Below are 23,145 nucleotides of genomic sequence, written 5' to 3'. Positions count from 1 at the left end.
GAAAGAAGCAAAGAACACTGGGGACAGCCAAAAAGAATCTGAAATATGTACTAGCAGATTCTGCTCTGTTGATGAATAGTAGATATTTTATTGATTGTAGAGTGGGAAAAAACTGCACTATCAAATAGTGCAGCATCTGTGCACGCTAATTGCAAGAGGTCTATGTGAAAAGAGGACAGGGAAAGACAAAAGAGAGGATGTGGGACAGGATGAATTAACTTTTCTTGATGGGTCAATGTTACCATAGAAAGAGAGATTTATTTTTTCAGAAGTTTTCAAGCCAGGTTAGACATCATCTAAAGATTCAAAACTGCATATCCGAAGAAATTACCCACATTTATTTTAGCTTGTAACTACAGATCTTCTGGCCCTCCATAAATATTAAAACACTGCCTAAGAAGGGGTGGACATCACTTTACACGGCCTGATATTTCAAGCTAGCTAACCTAGACACATTTTTTCTTGGGGATGTTCATAACATTGCAACAAGACCACTCACTCACTGAATTGCTGTTAACATCCCAGGGAACAAGAGAGGAAAGGGCATGAAGAAGTCTGCAAGCATTACCTTATAAGAGCACAAAAGATGATAGAAACTCCTGTCTAATTAGGAAAAGACATTTTAAAGTTGGAAGCATCAAAGCTCATCTGAATCAATCAGAGGTTAAGATAAAGTTTTGTTCAAGAAGTGACATTATCTTGCATTAGTATATTCTCCTGCAGGTCTACAGTATTTATTTAATGTTAATGCTGAAAATTTTAAAACTCATCTTGTCATGACTATCCTCAGTTGCATTTTTATATTCAGCTGCTTAAATGAAAAAACCTTACCCAAAAGAAGTTGGGATGACAAAGGAAGGACCCCACAATTTCACTTTGTGGATACTTTTCAAGCAATACCACATCACTACACCTTTTTAAAATATTGTCTTTAAACAAATTGTTAAAAGATTTAGGCAGGACTTCAAAGTAGTCAGTTAGCTAATTATATATGCATGAACATTACTCATGTTTACTACATATTTCCTTCAGAAAGTTTTTGTGAGTGTAAAAATGCTTGTAAGGTGGTAAGTAGTTTGATGTTTCAAGACAAGTCTACTGACTACACTTTATGCCCACTGGAATGACTGAACTCTGTTTTCTGCATGCCATGATAAGGAATAACAAGCCTTCATCTCCTTGTACCATCACAGATGTTAGCTAGAAGAAAAGAGACTTATTAAATATTCAGCCATAGCTAGTATTCATGGTGTAGTACAGGGTGAAATGAAAAGGAGCATAAAGAAATTTGTTTTCCAGAGATCTTCCGGGAAGGTGAAGGTTGGACTTTGTACTGATCCCCAGTGATGACAAACTGGCAGGTTGTTTCTTGCACAGCTCTGGGCAAGGTAATAATCTGTCAGCACAGACTTCTCCATAAATCCCAACATTAAGACTGGAAGGTTCAGACAGACAAAAATGTTGCTGTTTAAATACTTAACAAGACCAATAACACTTTGAAGATATTAAATGTTTACAATCCCTGAAACTGCTGGTCAGCAGAGGAAAGTTTTTAATTCATTCGTCTTCTTCAACATAAGTTGATGGAAACCAGCCCACCTAAAAAGGGGAAAAGCAGAACAAAATAATACATGAGATGCACAGGTTTTTTTAAATGGCTGAACTAGGCAAAACAAGGATGGGACTCTTCAGTAAATATAAGAATAAGATTACAAAGATAAACTTGACCTGACACAGTTAGGGTAAGTACTCAAAAGAATAACTTGCAGATATGACAATTTGGAGACTAAATCCTTCTCCAGCCCCTCAAAAAAAACCCAAACAAACAAACAAACAAAAAAAACCAAACAAACAAACAAAAAAAAAAAAAAAAAAAAAAAAAAAAACCAGCCAAAACCAAAACAAAGCAACAAGCAAACAAACACAACCCACTTTTGCCCAAATTGGAAGTCTAGACATTCAGAAAAAAAGTCTAGAAATGCCAAGAGCAGAAGTAGTTTTACTACAGACAGGATGCTGCTATTTTTTGAATGAGCAGTTAAATATTTAACAGGCTTCAGTTAGGTCCAGAAAATCCTCTTACAAAGGAAATAGTGACCAATTTGATTGCATTACATGGAGTTAAGTTCCATTGCCACCAACAAGAGTTCTAAATAAGATAGAACTGGAAGGCAGAGTCCAGTGTTTCACACTTCATAAATTATAACATTATCTCAATTGTGAAATTAATGATGTGTCAAATAAGGGTAATATAAGACATACAGGGAAGCAATGTCATGTATTTCTTACTGTTTTATCTATTCGCTTTAGGTTTTTCACTCAGACTTCTTTATACCTAAGTCAATTTAACACTCATGAAAGACCTCAAAACCAAACCTAGAGCGTGATTGGAGGCAGTAACTGTATAAATTTAGTTTTAAGCTACCTTGCCAAAATATCTCCAGGGGAGAGTTTATGATCTCAAGTCCAGGCTGTGAAAGTTATCAGAAAGAACGCCAGCATATAACAGGGCATACTTTAGCACGTGGGCAGCTGCATTAGAATGAGAGGCTTAGTTTTCTTCACATGTAAAATGTACACTGAATGACCACCATTTCTTCTGCCTCCCTGAATCTTCTAGTCTAACTGATCATTTTCACTTGAAGATCATACCCAGGCTCATGTACATATAAAAAAAAAAAAAAAAATCTCCAAATTGCATAAAACAGTAAATCTGGACATCTACTTCAACAAGACTTGCAACTTTCATATCCAGCTTCCATCTGATCTACTTTCTTCCACCTCACATTCCTTGACCCTGCATCTCAGCCCTTTAGACATGGAAACAGTAGCCTCAAACACATCTGACTCATGTGCATTAAAGAGCAACATACTAAGAATGAAATAATAGAACTTTTATAGATCAAAAGTGAAACTTTACTTCCATGCAAGTCTCAGAGTGCAACATAAAGTGACTTTGTAAAATTCAGTGCTAAATATGCCACTTCATACCAGCCACATTTTTATAGATCAAAGAAGCAACCTCCTATAAAAAAGGTGGCTGATTTCATCACATTGTAGGCTGGAAATGTAGAAAGGTGTGGAAATCACTCAGTGTTAAACTGCTAAACAGACTTCCACAGCATCAGGAACCTGAGCTTTGGACCCCAAATACATATGTGCAACAGTTCAAGAAAGTTCAGTCGTAGTTGTACTATTAATCCTTGTTATTTTCCAACCATATAATCTTGCCCAAATATTCAGCCTGGTAGGTCACATTAAATAACCAATTAATTTAGATGCTGGGAAAGCTGCCTGGCAAGAGTTCTGCCTGGCTCATATGAAACACAGATGAGAACATGTATCTTGTGAATTTAAACATACAAAGAGGGTTTATGATGTAGGAATACACCTTATTTTTCTTTTACAAAATTAGCATCAGTGAAGGCAGAAATAAGACAAAGTAAAAAACAAAAAACAATCTTACCCTTCCATTTACTTCACCTCTCCACCAGCCATTCGCACTCATCTTTGTATAAATTTTTACAACATCCCCTTTTAATAAGGACAGTTCTCTCATGTCTCTTGCACAGAAGTCATACCTGGCTATGGCAATGCCTATCACCTTTGGGCTTAGCACTGAAATGAAACAGACATTAATGGTATTAGGGTTTGTTAACTGAAGGCTACTAAAGAGCAGTACAGTAAAACATAAAACAATGATTTCACAACATACACTGGCATCCATGTAATGCAAATGTGAAAGCATCTGCACTACACAGATCAAGGTTTAAACACAGGTGAACGGTGTAAAAGCTGAAGGAATTTTATGTGATTTTTTAAAAATAGTTTTGATTTTTTTAAATAGATTTTTATTTTTATAAAAAAGTCAAACTAGATGAACTATAAATAAAATATCCCCCACTATGCAACTGCTAAACAAATTTGCAATTATTGTATTTTTGTGCTTCATAATAAAACTTGCTGCCAGTTAGATGCATCAACATATTTTACAGGTCACTAGTTTCTTTCCAAAAGAATTATTAGCATTTACAGTTGATTTAACTTTAAACCTCTAATGAAGCAAAACAAACAGAATAAGTTGCTGGTCTTTCAAAAACAGCTCCCAAGTTAAATATTAATGCACTTGAAATTGGAAGCTAGCATCAGCATGAGCAAAAAAAGTAAAGAGTTTCCACAGGAAATTTGTATGGATCATTTGTTACAATCTGCATGAACATCGGCTGATGTAAATCTACTCTTTTCAGTAGTTTATTCTGTAAATCTCCAATGAATTTGTTCTACAAAACTGTTAATGAAGTTTTTACTTTAGAAAACCTTTACAAATTTTTTCCTAAATTTCAGTTAAATTAATACTTAAAAATTTTGAGCTACATCAATATTTAAGCATTTTGCCAATGTAAAAGCCAGATATTTTAAGCAATAAGAAGTTGTTAAATATTTTTAAAAAGCAAATGTGAAAAAAGCCTAATTTCAAAACCCAATCCTCTTCTCCCAAATAATTTTACAGGAAATTATGTTTTCAACCTTGATGTATAATGTCCAAACCTGCAAAAGGAATCCTTGACCCTTCCAAAGAGGTGGGCATGGCAACTAAGATACAAAGGCCTCTGTCTTGGGCAGTTTAGAAAAAACATCTACTACTCTAATGCATTTTGTAGTTGGATTATTTGGTCAAAGCTTTTTTTTTTTTTTTTTTTTCTCCATTAATGCCATTTTTTTCCTACGTAAGTCACTGTAGATAGGAGTTCGGAAGCACAAGCAAGCTTCTTACTGAAAAGATTTCAGTAGAATTCATCATATGATCATGATGGATGACTTGATATAATGCATATATAATTATCTTTTTTCTCAGAACCCTTTCCAATTTTTCAGAAATTGTCTTTAGGAAATACCATTAAGATTCCAGTTTTAGTAATGCCTGCAACAACGTAACACAAAGCATTCATAGCTAGTTGCCTTCAATTTAAATCAGGAACACAAAACATGGTAAACGAGCTAGAAATTCTCCCCAGTTTTTGCTCTGCTTGTATTGAAGAATTTTTCTGACCCCACTGGAGATATTTCACAGAAAGAGAGGCTTTTGCATAATAGTATTAAATATATAAAAATCATTATATATTCAAATACTTTGAGTTTAAAGAGACAATATAAACAATTTATTTTAAAATAACAACAAATACTATGTTTAAAATATTATTAGATATATCACAAAATCAGAATGCCTAAAAAGCTCTTTTGGCAACAGATGATGGCCACTTATATCATGCCATTTAAGTTTAGTCCAACGTTTCAGACTGCTCATGTGAAGTATGCTTATCAGACTCTTGGTACAGGATGCTATATAAAAGAGAATTAACATCTCCATAAATTGTTTAATTTACAATATAAATATGTTGTAAAATTCTAGGTGATATATTAAGTAAATTAAAGCTCAAACAATCTTCTTCCCCTCTAAGCAAGTCAGATGTAGATGCTACTTGTTTAGATCCTGCCATGAATGTTATGTCCTATACCTTATCAGCATTGCAGTAATCAGTTTTACAGGGATAGAACACATCATGGACAGCAATTGTTTTGGAGAAAGAAAAAAAAATAATAGCAGTTATTGATTGTAAGGTCAGTAACCATTCATAGGTGTGCAGCAATATTACTGGCAGATTTGGGAAAGCATTGCAGGGTGGAAGGAGTGATTCTGGGGAGCAGGGTATCATTTCAGATTCTAGAAAGGAGATAAAGGGGCAAGGAAGAAGATTACACAAGGTGAAGATGAATAAATTTGGGAAAACATGGAAGAAAAGAACTAAGGAGGGGAGAAATGCATGGAAGAGTAATAAAGAGGGAAAATACTGAGGAAAAAATAGGATATAAAGAGGGGCAAATCTGGTGGAAAGGAGAACTTCTCTTTTTCAAGTTGTGAAATCAGAGAGGAAAAGGAGAAAAAAGCAAGAGAAATCAAAACCGTATATCTCCAAAAGTCTTGAGGCAGAAAGTAGGAGAATTTATATTAATTTAGAATCCAACATCTATATTTTCAAATAAAAGTGATCCTCATGTTAGGAAATATATAAAAGGAAGCCAGATGAGATATGGAATACAGGAAAATTACAGTACTAATCTTGGAAAAAAATATTGACCACATCTCTCTGGTGACATAGTCACAAAAAAAGCTTGGGCAGAGACTATTGGTCCTGAATTCCCTATCAGAGCTGTCCCAGGATAAATGAAACTTGAGGGACAACAGTCAGCATATGAAAAGGACATCTATACAGATGGGAGAGAGAAGAAACACTGAGTGAAGGAGGGAAAGAGGGAGAATGAGGAAGGAGAGAATGGGATTAATAGCAGAGACTGATGAAAAGAAAGTGCCCGACATCAGTATGTGAATGAGAAATTAAAGAGGGTAAAAAAAGAAAGAGCAAGAAAACAGAAATGTAGCTATTGAGAAAGCAGCAATAAATAAACTTTGTGTATTAGGAGGGAACTACTCAGAGGATTAACAGGAAATAGAGTGCAAAATCTGAGAGAGGTAAATAAAAGGTACATGTGTGAATGAGAAAAGTACACTGTTGCTTAACCTAGCTTTTCCTTCTATAAAGAGGAGGAGCAGAAAAGACAGGGAACTATAGTCAGCTTTGATTCACAGTAGAGTATGTTGGAAAAGTTTCTCATTGACGGTGAGATAGATGTACTGAAAATTAATTTTAAGACTAGTTTGGGCCACTTATGAAGGAACTGGGGTACAAACAAAAGAGGTTCCATGTTATCACAGCAGGCTGGTCTAGCTTACCTTCCTGCCCATGCTTAAATTCCACAAGGGTCAATGTATCATTATAAAAGCTGTGAGTAGTTGTTTCCCTCTCCTGGTATGGCCTTCTCATAATTCTGCAGCTATATCCCCTAAGGGTTGCTCCTGTGTATTAGTCTCTGCGCTCCTTGAAGCAATGTACATACACTTGCACTGTTTAACCAAACCTCAGTTCTATTATACAAACATGGGCAGCACCTCCAGTAGCGCCCAGTAGTCTGCTTAACCCTCCTCCTGTGTTACCAACTTCCACATCAGCAGAACTAAGCCAGCTCTGTGGATCCTTTAGAAAAATAAATACTGCAGTATTATGAAATAAGTTATTTGTTCATTTAATGTAAGCAAATTCTTTGGCTATTTTAAAAAAGATGGTTTTACTAAGAACATATGGAGTAATGTAGCCTATCTATCAGAATATAAAATCCCAAACAGGTCGATAAATTAAGAATTACTAAGCAATACTTTCCTTTAATATTTTGTACTTGTATAAAGAAATACTTTACACACCATATTGTGATATGCAAGGTATTGAATCTTTACTTATTGTGACAGTCACGTAAGAGTTCTCTGATAAAGCAGTTTTCCATATGAAAATAGAAATCTAATTATAATTTGTTGAAACCGTATATGGGAATACATAGAATGTCTGATTGGCTTAAAGTAACCCTGAATCTTGATTGCTGTTCCACCACTGTAGGCCACTTCATAATTTTGTTTTCATGGAACAGATACCAGTTTCAGTAAGAATGTACTTCATGATCAAGTACTGTGCAGCTAAATGAAAGAGGTTATCTCCTATCCTCACCCAAAAGGACAGAAGCTCATAGCATTTACTCATAATAAAGGGCCAGAACTTAACTCCTTTGTGTTCTCTGATTCAAATGAGGTGAGTGCTCCAGACATTCCAGCTGAATGTCATGACCACAGAGTAAATGGCTATACATGAATGGCTTTCTATTCATCTTTTCTACAGATGAGTCCCTTTAGATAGTAAATGTCAACTGGAAGAGTGCCCTGAGGCTTGGAGTCTCACTCAACGTTGTGACTACTGAGAAGAAGTAAAAGTATCTGCTTTTGGAAGAAACAGACTCCTAAACAGTGAACAACTGAGGGGCAAAACATTCAAGAGCAGTATAAGACATCGAGACTGAAATCCCTGACATGAATCAAGGGAGGGCTCATCAGAGACACTCTCAGCACAGGCAAGCACACTGGCCATTCTACTACTGAGCTGCCAACTACATCCTTTTCCCCCCTAGAAACTATGCAAAGCCTTAAGAATCCATCTCAGAGCACCAAGCAATCTGGATGACCTCTGTGGGGCAGGCATAAAACATACTGCCTACTCCGATCTCCTAGTCAGACCATGATTATGGCTACATCTGTGTTCATACATGCTAGACACCTCCCTCTCCCTAGTGTAAAAGCCAGTCTCAATCCTTATTTGCACAACCTAGGCCAAGTCCTCCACCCCCTGTACACAGAGGTGTGTCAATGTAACATGAGTGAACACTGTGTTCTCAACAGTAGTAGCTCCTTCCATACAGTCCTTGATGGCATTTACTTTCCTGCTAGCAAAATTCTTTTTGAATTGTCCTGCAGTGCAGTTCAACTCTTTGAAGATTAGGTCTTAGACACCAGAGCAAGTCATACTGATGCACTAATTGAGACTACCACTGCTACTACTTGAAGCATTTTTATGCAGTCTCTTAGTTTAAAATGCTTGCATCTATTAAATCCAGTGATGGTTAAATTAGAATAAAGAAACCAATATTTAGAAAACAGATGGGTAAAAATTATTAACAATGTTAATGCAGAATTTAAAGAAAGCATTTTCTACAAAAAAACTACTGTATTCTAAGATGCTACTGCAGTATGTTTTGCTACAGGGACGGGACGAATATATCATTTATTGACAAGCAGTGAAATTTTTAGGTTTGTGCATTTGAACAAATACATTACAATATATATAGCTTGTAGATGTCAACTACATAGCAAATTAACAGTCGAGTCATCACTGAATCTGCTGCAACTATTGAGCTTTGCAACACCTATTCAAACTGCTTATTGTAGCATATACTTTTTCAAAAGTTAAGAGTTTGATTTTTGTTACACTCCAAGAACAACATGTAATAACTCCGGTTTTGGAATCAGAGAAGAACTGAAGTATTAGATTCGTCCCTTCCCTCACTTGCTGCACACAAAAACAACAGAAGCAAATTTAGAAGAAATATAAATGCAGTAAAGCAGTACCTGACCAGAAAGGAGTGGAGGAAGGGGGATCAAAGCTGTAGTCTGGAGGAGTTACAAAAGAAAACCCACAGAACAAAGAAGGGGCTTAGAGAAAGAAAGAGAAAAAGAGAAAAGCAAAAGAACATTGAAATATTGGCACAAAATTTAAATAATAGTTTTTTAACTATATAATTCATTGATAATAAGGAAACTAAGGTTCCCTACTGAGGATGTCTGGAAGGAAATTGACTATAATAACTAGAAAATTTGGATCTATGATTTAATTTTTAACAATTGCATTTTTCAAAGAGTAAAGTAGAAAGAAGACACCCATTCAGGGTTTCAGAGAAGCAAATTAAAACTGCAGACTCTTGCAAATATTTTCAGATTTAACAGAAATTTTTTTCTTCTTTAGTTTTGTGTGCCCCACTTCTTAACTGTACAAAAGCAGGAACTCATGCATACGCAAGAACTCCTCTTGAGCCCAGGAAGACTAGTCACATGCCCTTAATTAGGTATATAGTTGAACTGGAGTTTCATAATATCCATGGGGAAAAGTATGCATTTTGCCCTGATAATCTTTAACATCAATAGGAATTCCACAGCTAAATTATATCCTCTAAGGCCCAAACAGTATTGCTCATCTTCGCAGTTTTCCCTGACTTGAAAGAAAACCCTCGAGCGAGAAAAAAAATTTTGACCTAGGCAGAACCAGCACATCATCCTATTCCCTGTAACAGCTTCCTCAGGTGAAAGGTTAGCAGTGCACTTGCTCTATTGTCAAACCAACCTAGGGTCAACATATTTTTAAAAACAAAATTAGATTAAATGAAGAAAAATCACTTCAAATGGAACTAGTTTGTTGACATGTTCTCACATTTTGTCCCTCTTTTGAAGAGGCAACCAAGATATTTAGTTTTCCAAGTCTCATAAGGTTGGGATCTTTGCTCCCAGCTGTGATTCAGAAAGGGAATTCTATCCTCAACTAGATAAATGATAATGTAGCCTCTAAATTATGCCTGTTAATATATATAATTATTGACCAAGAGTGTTCCTTAAAAATGTAGCAGGGTTATATTCATCACATACAGCTGTTTCCCTGAACTTACTCTTGCGACTACACGTGAAACAAAATAATTTTGCTTCAAAATGGTTATTTGCAGGAATGACAACTAGAACTATTTTATGCAATGAATGAACAAAGAATCTATGGAGAAGGTAATGATACAGTTTTGTGCATCTTACCTGGATGAAAATAGGTATGTTTGTGAAAATGAAAATAAAAGCACAAATGAGTTAAACAGGAGTGATACTGTATTTTAACATAAGTCATGGGTTATTTGTTTTAAAAAAAACACAACACAAACCAACAGCAGTTTAGGGTAGTATCTCAAAGTAATACAAAAGAAACATACTCCAGGGCCTCTTGTGAACTAGAAATTCCCTTCAGATCCTTTACAGTGATGATCCTTTTTCCACCTCTGATACTAAATGGATTATCTCAGAATGCATGAGGTTATCTGAGGAACTCCTTTATACTGGAGCTAGGAACCACAGATGACAGCTCTGTATGGAAATACATTACAACAACCAAAAAGGTAACTTGACTGAAGTAGTGTGCTCACTCTTAGAGACAAATAACTGCCTGTATTTCTACTGGAATACAACGATAGTGTGCAAAAGTATCATGCAAGAAGAAAGACAAGTTAGTTGCTATATAGGGGGTGGCTGCTCCTCTCCTGTCCATACATTATCATAATTTTTTAAAAGTTTTTCTGTCCAATCTAACTGGAAGTTTGGTTTTACATGTGAAATTCTGGACAACTAAACCTATGCAGGCATGGAAATCCTACTAGATCTCTACCTGTAACTAGTCCGTTTTTAAATGTTATCAATACGGGTCTTGGTGTCGGCTTTTAAGGAGAAAGGCTAGGTTCTTTTGTTTCCTTAAGGGTTGGGGTGACATTTATTTTATTTTACTTTATTAACAGATACTTTTACACAGTTAATAATGCATTAAGTAGTAAAATGACATGATATAACTAGTTAATGTACCTACTCCTAGTTTATAGGTGATGCAAAACAGTCGCTTAAATAGTACTTGGCTTCATCATTTAGGTTACATTAAAATCTAAAGTTCATAAAGGCTCAGATTTCTCAATATGATTGTGCTCTACATCAGCAGACTGGAATAAAGTGCAAAAATTATTCTGTAGAAGAATGTCAACTTTTATTCCATTTTTGCCTTTATTTCATTAAATGGTCGATTACCCCTCTAATCTAATGTAAGTATTAGTATTTTTCTGTGTAGCAAAACAAAATTTGATCATACTATGTCTAGAAAATCCTAGGACTGAAAAAATAATAAGAAAAAAGGTACCATTTCCCCCAAACTCTTCCTAATTAACTTGAATTTCTATATTGAGAGAAGTAAATGTCTGACAGCTTTTACAACCACATTAAAAGTGTACAATAAACATCAGAACAGAGGGGGTGACTTCTGCAAGACCAGGAGACTAAAAAGCAAAGTTCTAATTAAAGTGGGAAGCCAAATTAACTATTTCCACAAACTGAAGATTTTTGTTCTAAAACTCTAGTAGATGCTGAAGGGAGAATCAAATTCCCTGAAAATTTAAGTTACAAGGTGTTCAAGGTGTTTTATTATGATTCCTATCAGAAATTAGCAAGTAAACTGAAATGCTACTTGATTCTCTCTTTCCCTCAATGGGTAAATGAAAATATGACAACTACCAAAAAATAATATAATCCTTTCTCACATTGTTCTAGAAAGTGAAGTTAATTTGGTATTGCCATTCAATTTCACAGCAGCTCAAGACTTTGGCAGCAGAAAATTATACAGTTCTGTCGAAGTCTACACTGATTCAACTCATGTTTTTTTAGAAACACTTTTCCAACTTATTTTGTCAACTTCATATGCTAAAGACAAGCTGTTTTGAATAAGAAACTGATGTCTTTTGAGAAGATGGCCTCATTAAAAATATCCAGATAATCATGTGAATAGTATAATGCAAAACAGTGAGTTGAAACTCAAAAACCTCCTTAAAATCAGCTTCAAACTGCTAAGGGCCATTGCATTCACTAGCTTCATCCCCATGCTTGTTAAAATATGGTGACATTGAGTAGTTTACCATTTTTTTTCAGTTGTACAAGTCTTTCTCTCTCTTCATCTGACTTGTCTAGATTCCTTTCAACAACTGTTCTTCTTGCACTCAGATTAAGTGGGAAGAGGTCAAAAAAACCAGCTGTGTGGCAGTTGTCACAGAAGGCTGTGAAGTAAACTCAATCTCTGACTGCTGACACATGACTGACTTGCTTCCTCTACTAAACCAAACTGCAGCCTAAATTTTACCAACTTCTTTCCAAATTCAACTCAGCAGGGTTCACACAGTCTAGATGCACAGTTATCCTAACATCAATTTGAAAAACTAACAGGATAGCTTTACAACTGAGCAGCATGGCTCACAGATGGGCTCTTTGGAAATTTTGCTTAAAAACAGATCAAACCAATCAATCAAACAAAAATGCACTCATGGGGACGTGCTAACACCTTAAAAGAAAACTGCCAAATCCATTAAATGACAGCATCATCCAGAGACAATCTAGGTAAGCTAGCAGAATTGTGGAAATCTATTAGATTTTATATGAGGAGTATGAGAATTGAGAGGGTTTTTTGACCAGTTTGGCCTAAGACAAAACCTGCCAGTTCCCACCAGCATAGTTTGTAACAGTAAATGGTTCATATTTACTGTAGCAGAGATGCATTTTCTCTTCCTCTTGACTAAAATAAGAGCATCCTACACTCATTTCTCTTGCTCTTCCATACACTGCCTAAAAGATCTTGTTAAAGGAGATGTTTTCTTTTGTATGTGGCTTGAAGGTAATAAGGATGCACCATAAGTCTTGTATCTTGTAAAGCATTAAATGATTGAGCTAATACTATTGCAGACTAATAAGTTGATGGACCGTACAGACACATTCTAACTGGCCTAAGAAAAGAAAGAAAACAAACTGATTCTGCTCACAGTCAATAGTAACCAAACAAATCCAAAGTAAATTAATCAAGGTATACCCTCTCAACAATTAAAGCCTTAATGCTGTGCATTGGCAAGGGATGAGTAAACCACAAAAGATGACAAGAGGAAGATAGAAGCAAAGGGGGAAGAAAGGATTGCACAGATAAATTCACCAAGAATGGAGATGTACTGAGATACAGCATAGCAGGGAGACAACTGACAGAAGGCCTGGGAAGCAGTGAAAGAAAACAGAAATGGAAGGAATAAAGAGGAATTGGAAGATAGAGACAGAATAAATGAAATGCACAGACACACACTGGTTTCTTAAAATCATCTGTCCTAAATTATCTTCACTTTAATTAGGAGAGGAAGAAAGTCTCCAAAGTTATAGAAATGTTATGGAACAGATGCAAGCAAGTAAACAAAAGCTCACAAACACAGCAAGTGAAAGTAACACATCCAGCTTCATCATCACAAAGACTAGACTGGACTCTACAGCCTTTCACAGCAGTTTTCATATTGTTAAAATCCCCATTAATTTTTATTTTCCTCTTACTATCTGTTGAATTACAAAAATACAGCCACTGTCTGCAGAACTGCAAATCTAATATTTGCTCTTTGACAGAAACATCATATACTTTCCAGAAGCCAGCCATGTGGTAGTTTTTATCATTGGCATTGAATGTGTACATGTCCTAAAAATCATGCTAACTTCCATGTAAATTGTAATAGGTTAAATAAAGGATACCACATGTATTGTAAATTTTCTCAGTTTATTTCTAAAGTTGAAAACTTTTAAACTGCTATTTACATTGTACAGTAGTTCATTTCAGAAGCTTAGCTGCTAGTCATAAACATCTAAGGTGAAAAGGCAGGCGTAAAAATAATTATGATACAGTAAATCTAATGGATTTTTTGAGAAATTTATGTGGTGTTACTGAGATGTTACTTCATATGGCTACACTAAAAGACTGATTTATTTAAATCCCTTTTTAAGGATTAGAAATTGTCACAGATATTATTAACACTTGTAGCTGCATGTATGCAAATGTCTGAAAAAACTAGGCAGGATGCAGTTTAATCTCTCACCAGCATGCCTAATAGATTTTTGAATATCAGGAAGATTTTAAGTTTGGCAACAAGACAAGTTTGCTAGACATGTTTATAAACCTCCTGGAAGAACTGAGTCTGCTTAGCTTCAAAAAATCCAAGCTAAAAGCATTACCATATTAATTGGTTATATGTCAAAAATGGAAAATGAAGATGTTTAAAGTACCTTGTCCTTTTAATATTTATATGACAGAAAATAATATACAAAAATTTATAATACTCACAGTTGCCACCTGTTCTGTTACTCCTTTGTCCCACTGAGTTCTCAGATTCTTTGTATGGAAATTGAAGAGTAGTATCCAAACTTCGAAAACCTTCTTTGAGAGAATGGTGCTTATAGTATTCTACAAGTTCCTTTCAGAAAGGAAAAACACTATGTCATTGAAAATTGAAATCACATTCTTTTCAACATTCTGGTGTACAGTCAATTTTATCATACAAGTAACTTTATTTTATAATACAAAATCCCACAGTACATGTTTAGTTTTAAAAAATCAAGTATCCTAAATATTGACTGCTTTTGCACTGTCACATAACTGGTTTGGGGTTTTTTTTGGTTTTGTTGGGGCTTTTTTTAAGTAAAACATTATTGTCAGAGTCAACACTTATTGCTCCTTTGAACCAGGCTGAGCATGTATTTGCTTTTCTGAAGTCAGGCAGAAGGCAAGGTCAGCTGCTCTGGTAACCACCTGTTTTTTAAAATTTCTTTTGGAATGACAGGTGATATTTATCCACACAGGTCTGAAATAAAGCATAAAGCTTGTATATAAGCATGTAAGTCAACACCAAATTAATGAGCAGATACACAGACCATGTTAAACTTCCAAGGCTCTGCTATTAAAATTTGTAGGGGGGTTTTTTGTTCATTGGTTGCTTTTTTTCCAGATAGTGAACACTGACTGAAAAATCCAGCATTTCACATTCCCCTTGGGTCCAAATGAAAAATTTGTCTCTGTGTGTATATGTGTGCATATATACAAACATACATATGGACACACAGACAAATTTTATATATATGCACATAAATACATATGTAAGAAAATACAAGAAGCTGGATCAAATAGTTTATGTAACCAAGGAGATAAGTTACTTTAGTTTCTACTCTAAAGAAGGCAACACCCACCAAAATACTGACAGCTCATGTTACTCCTTTGCAATCTTCAACCCCTGCCATTGTCTCTTACATTTGAATTCGCCCTAATAATGTCAACATCACACAGTTTGTACACAGAGCCTAAAATAACATTAAAAGTGACCAGGAAATTCAAAGGAAACGTATTTCATCTGATTAATGACACTCCAACTGCGGGTTTTCACTCTTCAGAAATGCAAGCACAAAGCAACATATTTACTGTAAACCCTTCACTCCTACCAGTGACTCAGTTATTCCATTCAACTTATTTACATTTAGATTTCCAAAATCAAAGGTGACCAAGTCAAGCTTAGGTCAAATAAGTACATAGTACTGTGTTCAATCATTCAATCAGTTTAAAAAATAAAAAATTAAAAATAAAAAATTATTAGCCTACAACAGCCTACATCAGTGCTATATTAATTCCAGCCAAACAAAAGGACTCTCAAATTATTTAGTTCAAGTGCATAAACCATAAATTCTTGATAACAGTCTGAAGATGATCTTCTGAACTCTGGAGCACTTCACTCCCCACTCTGTGAGCTGTTGCATGTCTCTGAAACTGATTCTAAGGGAGAGTCCAAAGCTAAGTAAAATCTATACCTGCTTTTAACAGTTGATAATCACAGACCTGCCAGGCACTCCAGGTAAGCAGAAAGGCCAAGAACTGTTTGGGCTTTGCTGTCTGGTATCAGCACAGCATGCAAGTGACAATGTCAGTCAATGCAAGTGACAAAGTCTGTAAGAATTACGCTGTTTGGTAAAGATAGTAAGAATTTCAAATGGACAGATTTTATTTTTCGGTAAAGTAAGTAAAATGGCTCCAAACTGAGAAAAAAAAATTACTTTGGGTCACGAAGATTCAGTTGCTTGCTTTTAAAATCTTAGTTTTTAATATCATTCTTCCATGAAAACAGTCAACAAACAACTGGCCTCTAAAACATTCAGTAGCAAGCTTACAAACAGGTAAGGTAAGTAGACGCAGCCAGTGTGGACGGGGCTCCTCTGGAGTCTGTCCCATGACCATGATTCCCATGAGCAGCAGAGCTCACCTTTCACTGCACCTTGGCCTGCTTTACACACCCAGCACATTTTAATTACTCTCGTGAAAGTTTTTAAAATGTCTATGAGAGCTAGGTACAAGAGTTGTTCTACTTTGGTTACCTTCAAAGTCGTACAGAACACTGTGTTACTGCAGATCACTACTTTAGGTTTCCATGGCTGCTGGCTTTGTCTCTCTTCTGCTCTCAGTTCTATGCAGACTACTTTTGTTCCTCTCTTCTTCCAGACACTGTTACTTTTTCGCTTGCATCTACCCAGAACAAAGCAGTTGTTCCATAGCATATGCAAACAGTACTTACACTATCACTTGTCTATTTAACTCTCAAGGGAAGATTTCATAATATTCTAAAATTGAATTATGAAATTACTTTTTCCTAATTGAATGTTAGCAAGGCTAAAGTGGTTGCGATGAGGCCTTTACACTCGAAATTTCTTTTGTCCTCTCAGTTCATGGACACAATGCATATTCTTTTCTATTTCTTTTTTATCCAAGTTTGTGTCCTGTATTTATACCTCTGATTGTTCATCTCTATTTTGTAACCTGCATCAGTGAATTAAACTGCATCATTGCCAAAAAGGTACCTGGCAGCATGCGAATCCAGCTCACATGCACTGTCAAGATCCTGAGAGCACTCATATGTTCACATCAGTTTCTAATGAATCATTTGCACTGTTTGCAGACTAAGTAGGGACCTCCTTCATGCATTTCAGGAACACCATGATTTCTGTTGCTACTACTGATAAGATCCTAGGGTCCCCAGCCCTAAGACTAAACATTTCACTGGTTTTGAAGTGTCAAATGAAGGCACAGTGCAGAAACACCATAGTGGATTCTTCATCGGGAAATCTCTGTTCTTTCCATTCTAATGAGCACTTATTTCAAATAGGGTCAGGCAAAGCACAGATTTCTGCTTGGTTTTTTACCACTTGCAGGATGCTCTTGCTTTACAGAGTATCAATGGTTAAATGAGACCCATTTCTAATGCTTCCTGGTTTTAAAGCTCTTCTCCCTACTCTTGTTTTGTATTGTCCTTCATTTTTATTTATTGTTTTAGAGTACTCAGATATGCATGCAAGAAGGCTGCAGCATAAGTTTTAATCCAATTGATTGCACTAAATATAATATATTGAATGAGCTTCCTTTAACAATGCATCAGAAAATGCTTAAGCCATAAAATTTTACAAATGCACTAAGGTAATTTATTCAGACACCTTGTATTTATGAGTCTTGTCTGAGGAAAATGAGCTATCAAGAAATTCTTTCAAATTAAAGTTCAAAAAAAGGAATTTCTTCCTAGTACAATATGACTCCGACAAAACATTGAAAACTCACTGATCTGTGCAGCTAGAACACCAAACTCTTATTTCTGGAAACAAACGATGCCTGTAGTTGGAGTGAAAGTTAGTGAGAGCGCCTGTTTTCTGTGTTGTTACTATAGTTTGTTAGAGTGGTTTGTTGACAGAGAGTAGAAATCCGAAGTAGCCACACAGTTGTTTTAATTCAGACTAGTCGATATTGACTCCAAATTACTAATATTCCAACAAGGATTCATGTGCTATTAACAGTTTAGACAGCCCCATTCTCTAGCTACACTTCTTTGCCCGGTGCACCAGGACCAGGAACACCAGCTGCTCCCAAGTTTTTCTGGGCTCTCTGACACACCTGCACCTTATATCCTTCTCCCTCTGAACTTACACATCAACAGATATTATTTATGTGCACATGGACGTGTGCCAGGCTGGAAAGGAACCTTCACCTTGCTCCTTTTAGGGATCAATACTATATTGAGAAAGATTTCCAAAGACATCAAATTCTCCCTTCGAGATTCAGCCTAACTCCATAGCAGGCTGATGGGATCCCCAGATGGGAATAAAATTCCTCCTCTCTTCTACATCACTGCAAGGGACAGAGTCCAGTCCTAAACGTAAATATGAAATTTTATGTACATACTACCATCACTTCGAGCATATTCCATAAATGTGAAATATTATTCCATTAGCAGGTATGGACACAACTCAAATCCCTCACTCTCACAGTCTTCTGTAATTTCACAAACCAAAGTATTTCTCGTTAAATGCAACAGCTACATAGAAAATCACACATTGTTAAAAAGCTAATCAATGCTTACCAATAAATTTTTAAATTTTCTGTTTTCTGCAATGTGGAAAAAGCCATCTCTTGTTAAAATCTTGATGTGTTTCACTTCATTATTGTACCTGTGGGCAATGAATAACTTATGAATATAAATGTGTTTTTAATCAGACACAATCAATAATTACCTGAGGGCATGCCCCGATAACACCACACAAATAAATACTTAAGAAAAAATGTATATCTGTGCCAAACTGAAGTTGACATCTAATTAACCAAATATATTTATTAAAGTACAGCTGAGGAGGTAATCTGTATTCAGGAAAAAAAGTCAAAAGTAACTGCTCATTTTAACTGGGAATTTGCATTTACTTCTTACTTTTTTATTCATGTTGATAAACAACATGAAAGCAAACAAGCCCCTCAGAATAATTTGCATCCACAGAATTTATGAACCCACACTTAGTGAAATGTCTGAGTTGCAAAGGGCTTCAAGTTCTCACTGAAGTCAATGAAACACTCTTGTACACTTCAGAGAAGCAGATCATATGACCCTGCAAACACTTGCTTACTAGATCATAGTTTTTGTAGACCCATTTTCTATATCTGCATTATAAAACCATTGCTACCTTCCTAATATAAATCCTGGGTATTTTTGTCAGCAGCTTCAGTTTTCCTATACTGATTCTCTTAAAGGCTGTGTATGATGACGTAAATTGAAACAGGTTTTTGTATTCCTTATTTATTTCAATTAATATCTAGACATAAATGAAAACAAGAAAACTTTCTGTAGAAGATCTTATTCCACTTACTTAATACTAATTGCATATTCTCCTGACTCTTTGGTCCGGTGTCGCACCAGGTAAGTGCTATTTACTCTGTTAATAAGTTCACTCTCTGCTTGCAATCTTTCCATCGCTCCTGCAAACCTGTAACAGAGAACAGTAAAAATTGCCTGATTTTTTTTAAAGCTACAAAGAAAGGTCTATCAAATATGCAATGCAGAGTCCCAATATTCTGCATATGATGGGGACCTAAAAATTCAACAGCTGCAACTGAATACCACACTTCCAGATCTTTGAGTGAGGAATAAAGCCTAAAAAAATTCTGCACTGGGGAGGGTCTGTGTGAAATTCTTAATTAGAAAAGTACTTGTGCACACTTGAATACAATGCCTGTTAGGGAAAGTACTCAAGCCTGAGCATTAACTGAATAACTGCTGGCTTGAAGAGCTCATAAAAACATTTTCCTGAATCATGTCTTGCAAGTGAAACAATAAAACACTGGTACAGAACTTCTGAACCTCCCTGAGTTCTATGGGGATTTATCTTAATAGAGTGGAGAATCAGCCACCGGTAGTATATTATGTTGAAAAAAGACCTGTACAAAAAGTTGGTATTTATACACACACACTATTTTATTTGGTTTCATAATTATTCATAACCTCTAAAGGATAAAGTATAATGGGTAAACTAAGCATCTACAAGGAAAAAAAAAAATTCAGCCTAGTATGTCTAAATTTGAAAGACATGATGCTTAGAGTTGAAAGCCAAGACAAGTCAGTCACCAATCCTGCAGCCTGACTGCATAAGCAGATTTGTGCTCTGCCTTGCTAGTTTGGGTGGGACTTCATGAGATGCTGTCAGCAGACATTTATTTGCAAAATGAGAGCTTAAACTGTTAATTGAGAAAAGTGATCTAACTTCCGGGGAAATTATGCTTACTTTACCATTTTAGAAAGTAGTCTAAAGGCAGTCATCATCACAGTACACAACTATGTAAAATTTCATACTCATACACAACTACCAAATAGAAGGGAGCTTTAGATATTTAAAAAAAAATAGTGATTTTATGAAACACACTAAGGAACATGCATTTTGAAGTTTATCACAAAATACATGACTTTTTACAACAGTTTTCAGCCTAAAGTAATTTTTCTGTTAAGTATTACAAATCCTTAGAAGATAAAGACCAATCTCAATGATATGCTGCCTTCTAACAAAATTATAAATAAAGCAAATGTTAGAATTTAATTTAAAATACCAATTTTAAATACTAAACATTCTATCTGGCTTGTTATGAAAAATCAGTATTTGCTTAGATCTGATTCTGATTTCACTTTTGGCAAATTAGAGGAAATCTGAACTTGCGTCTAAATGACAAAGCATAAAACCAGTGAAAGAACACAAGTGATGCTTATTCTGTTCTCTCAGAGTCACTGTGTCTTTTTGAGAAGTGAGCTTAATTCTGGTAAAGAGTTCACACACTACATAAGCACCAGACCAGCTGTGGTTGTAGTTTTGATACACTGTCCTTTTCAGTCTCTATAGTCTTTTGTTCTTGCTTTGGTTTGTTTGTTTGTTTGGGGTTTTTTAATAGGAAATGTAGAATTATTTACAAGGCAAGATGTATTTAACATTATTGCTTCTCTTTATTCACTTAACATATAAGATCTACTTGCATGCTTCATATTATATTCATCTCTTATTACCCTGTTTCAGACCTCTGGGACTAAGGCTGCACACAGCTACAGATTTGTAAACAAAATGTCAAAATCATTAAGCACTTTACAACATCAGAAATGCTTTTAGGCAATGCATGGTGTTGCTTTCCCAAACCATTACACCATGCCTTCTTCAGAATCCTAGAAAGGTTAAACCAATATAAATTAAATTGTAATAAACACAATTGCCATTCTATGACTGCTTCTATCAAAGTGATTCTTGTAAGACTAGACAGTGACTCACCACAGTTGTGAAGAGTAGTCTACTGGTTTAGGAACCTAGGACATGAGAAGATATAAGAGAATGAGGATCAAGATTTTTTACTAATCAACACAAATTATGCAGCATTCATCTAATTGTCAATATCCAGATGAAACAAATTAAAAGAAACAGATCATCTAATTAGTCTGCAAGTCTATTTTCTTTCGAAGGAAATTATAATAAAGGACAATATTCCATACCATTCTGAAAGTAGTACAGAATATTTTAACTCTTTGCTGATGTGACAGATTTATTTTCTTTACTTAATAGAACTGTTAGAAGTTTTTCTGACAGTGCCTACATTCAAATTTCATAAATAAAATAGCCCAATAATACATATTGTTGAAGAGTATCATTAAAATGTGCATTAAATTTACAGTAACATGTATAAAATTCACTTCATGTTTTCAGGATTTTATGACCTTAGAAAGATTGTCTACTAGGAAATACAGTATATAATCTTCTGAGTGTGTTGAGTTCACAGATTGTATTGTATGACATCATTTACACCTCTGTATTTGACTTGGTTAACTCTTGTATTGGTTTTGAATAAGCATGGAATTTGATTCAATTTTAATTTCAATTTTTAAAAGTAAGAAAACCACAATCAGTTTGCAAAATGGATGTTATACATGCACATAAGCATGTGCACAGATGAAGTTTATACGGGCAATATGCACAGTGTAACGATCCCCATGAAAATCAGCATTTCATCTTGACCATCTCCAACTGGTGTATGATACTCCAGTATTACCCTGTTGTTTTAAAACATGTGAAATTTGAAAAGTGCCAAAAAATTTATTTTAGTGGAAGCTTAGCATACATTCTGCAGAGTTACAGCCTAATGTAATATATTCTTAGATAAGCAAATGATTTTATTTTTTATTTCCTTATAGTAAAAACAATGAATGTTTTATTATTTTCTGGAATCTAAGAGGGGGAAAAACCTACATTCTTCTCACATTTTTTATTCATGATATATAGAATGTCTTCAACAGAGACTTGCAAACACAGATAGAGACAGCCATTACTATACAGGCCTAAAAACTTAAATCAATTACAATTCCCACTAACTTGATCTCAGGTATCAAACCAAGATCTCCATCAAGTCTCTACACCTGATCTTGAAGTAAACTCCAGTGATGGAACAAACTCTGCCCCCTCAAAAAAACAAACACAAGAAAACCAACACAAAAACCCCACCTCCCTGAATATTTAGTCACAGTATCATGCAGTTAGGCTTTCAAGAGTCAAGTAATGCAAAATTTTTGTGTTAACATATCCAAAACGCTATGGTATATTCTAGCAGTATTGCTGAGGTACTAACAGGCAGTTTTTGAATGGAAAAAAAAAAAGCGGAATACGAGGATATGGAGCGATTATTGAACCAGGATATTGTTAATTAAATGACAACAGGCAATTGAGTTGAGGGAAGGTGCAGAGGAATATTATATTTACGACCACTTGCGCTGGTAACTTAATCTTGCAACCTCCTCAAAAAAGCAGTTAGTGGAATACAAAATTCCTAAATTATTGAAACAAGAATTGTTACAATTTCACCATTTTAAGGCTCTCAACTTCACGCTAAGGAGCCTCAACACTAGAGTTATATAATGCACTTACTCCAAATGTTTCACTTGAAACACTGGTTAAGTATATTCTTAGTTAACTTCAGAACATTTCTTTGTTGAGAAAGTTCTCAAAAAACTTAGAGTAGGAATTAAATTAGTATTTATCCTAACTTCTCTTTCTCCACAGAAGTAAATAAAAACTGCTCAGTTTTTGTGATAGAATAGGGTTTTGGCTAACTTTAAGTTTGCTTAAGATGTAAATTCCAACCCTGCACTGTTAAGATTAATTTCCATGAATCAGAATTTGCAGAGTTCATAAAGCTCTGCTTACTGCCTTTG

General features: G+C 35.2%; 1 protein-coding gene across 3 annotated transcripts in view; it reads right to left on the bottom strand.

Moving 5' to 3' along the window:
- Positions 1–1,529: 1,529 nt before the first annotated feature.
- VAV3 (vav guanine nucleotide exchange factor 3) overlaps positions 1,530–23,145 on the bottom strand; it is a 172,062-nt gene continuing 150,446 nt past the window's right edge. For 2 of the 3 annotated variants that reach the window (XM_033000720.2, XM_042784040.1), the window contains 7 exons: positions 21,218–21,252; positions 19,283–19,399; positions 18,508–18,595; positions 14,409–14,538; positions 9,062–9,145; positions 3,467–3,618; positions 1,530–1,599 (listed from right to left, as the gene is read on the bottom strand). In XM_033000720.2, the coding sequence (XP_032856611.2) occupies positions 1,558–1,599; positions 3,467–3,618; positions 9,062–9,145; positions 14,409–14,538; positions 18,508–18,595; positions 19,283–19,399; positions 21,218–21,252 (648 nt within the window). In that variant the 3' untranslated portion in view covers positions 1,530–1,557. The remainder of the gene's footprint in view (positions 1,600–3,466; positions 3,619–9,061; positions 9,146–14,408; positions 14,539–18,507; positions 18,596–19,282; positions 19,400–21,217; positions 21,253–23,145) is intronic. The other variant, XM_033000721.2, reaches the window with a different exon arrangement.

This window comes from Tyto alba, unplaced genomic scaffold, assembly GCF_018691265.1.
Source record: "Tyto alba isolate M040663 unplaced genomic scaffold, T.alba_DEE_v4.0 Super-Scaffold_1000006, whole genome shotgun sequence".
Lineage (NCBI taxonomy): Eukaryota > Metazoa > Chordata > Aves > Strigiformes > Tytonidae > Tyto > Tyto alba.
Note: the sequence above shows the minus strand (reverse complement) of the source record. Positions and strands in the feature narration are given on the sequence as shown.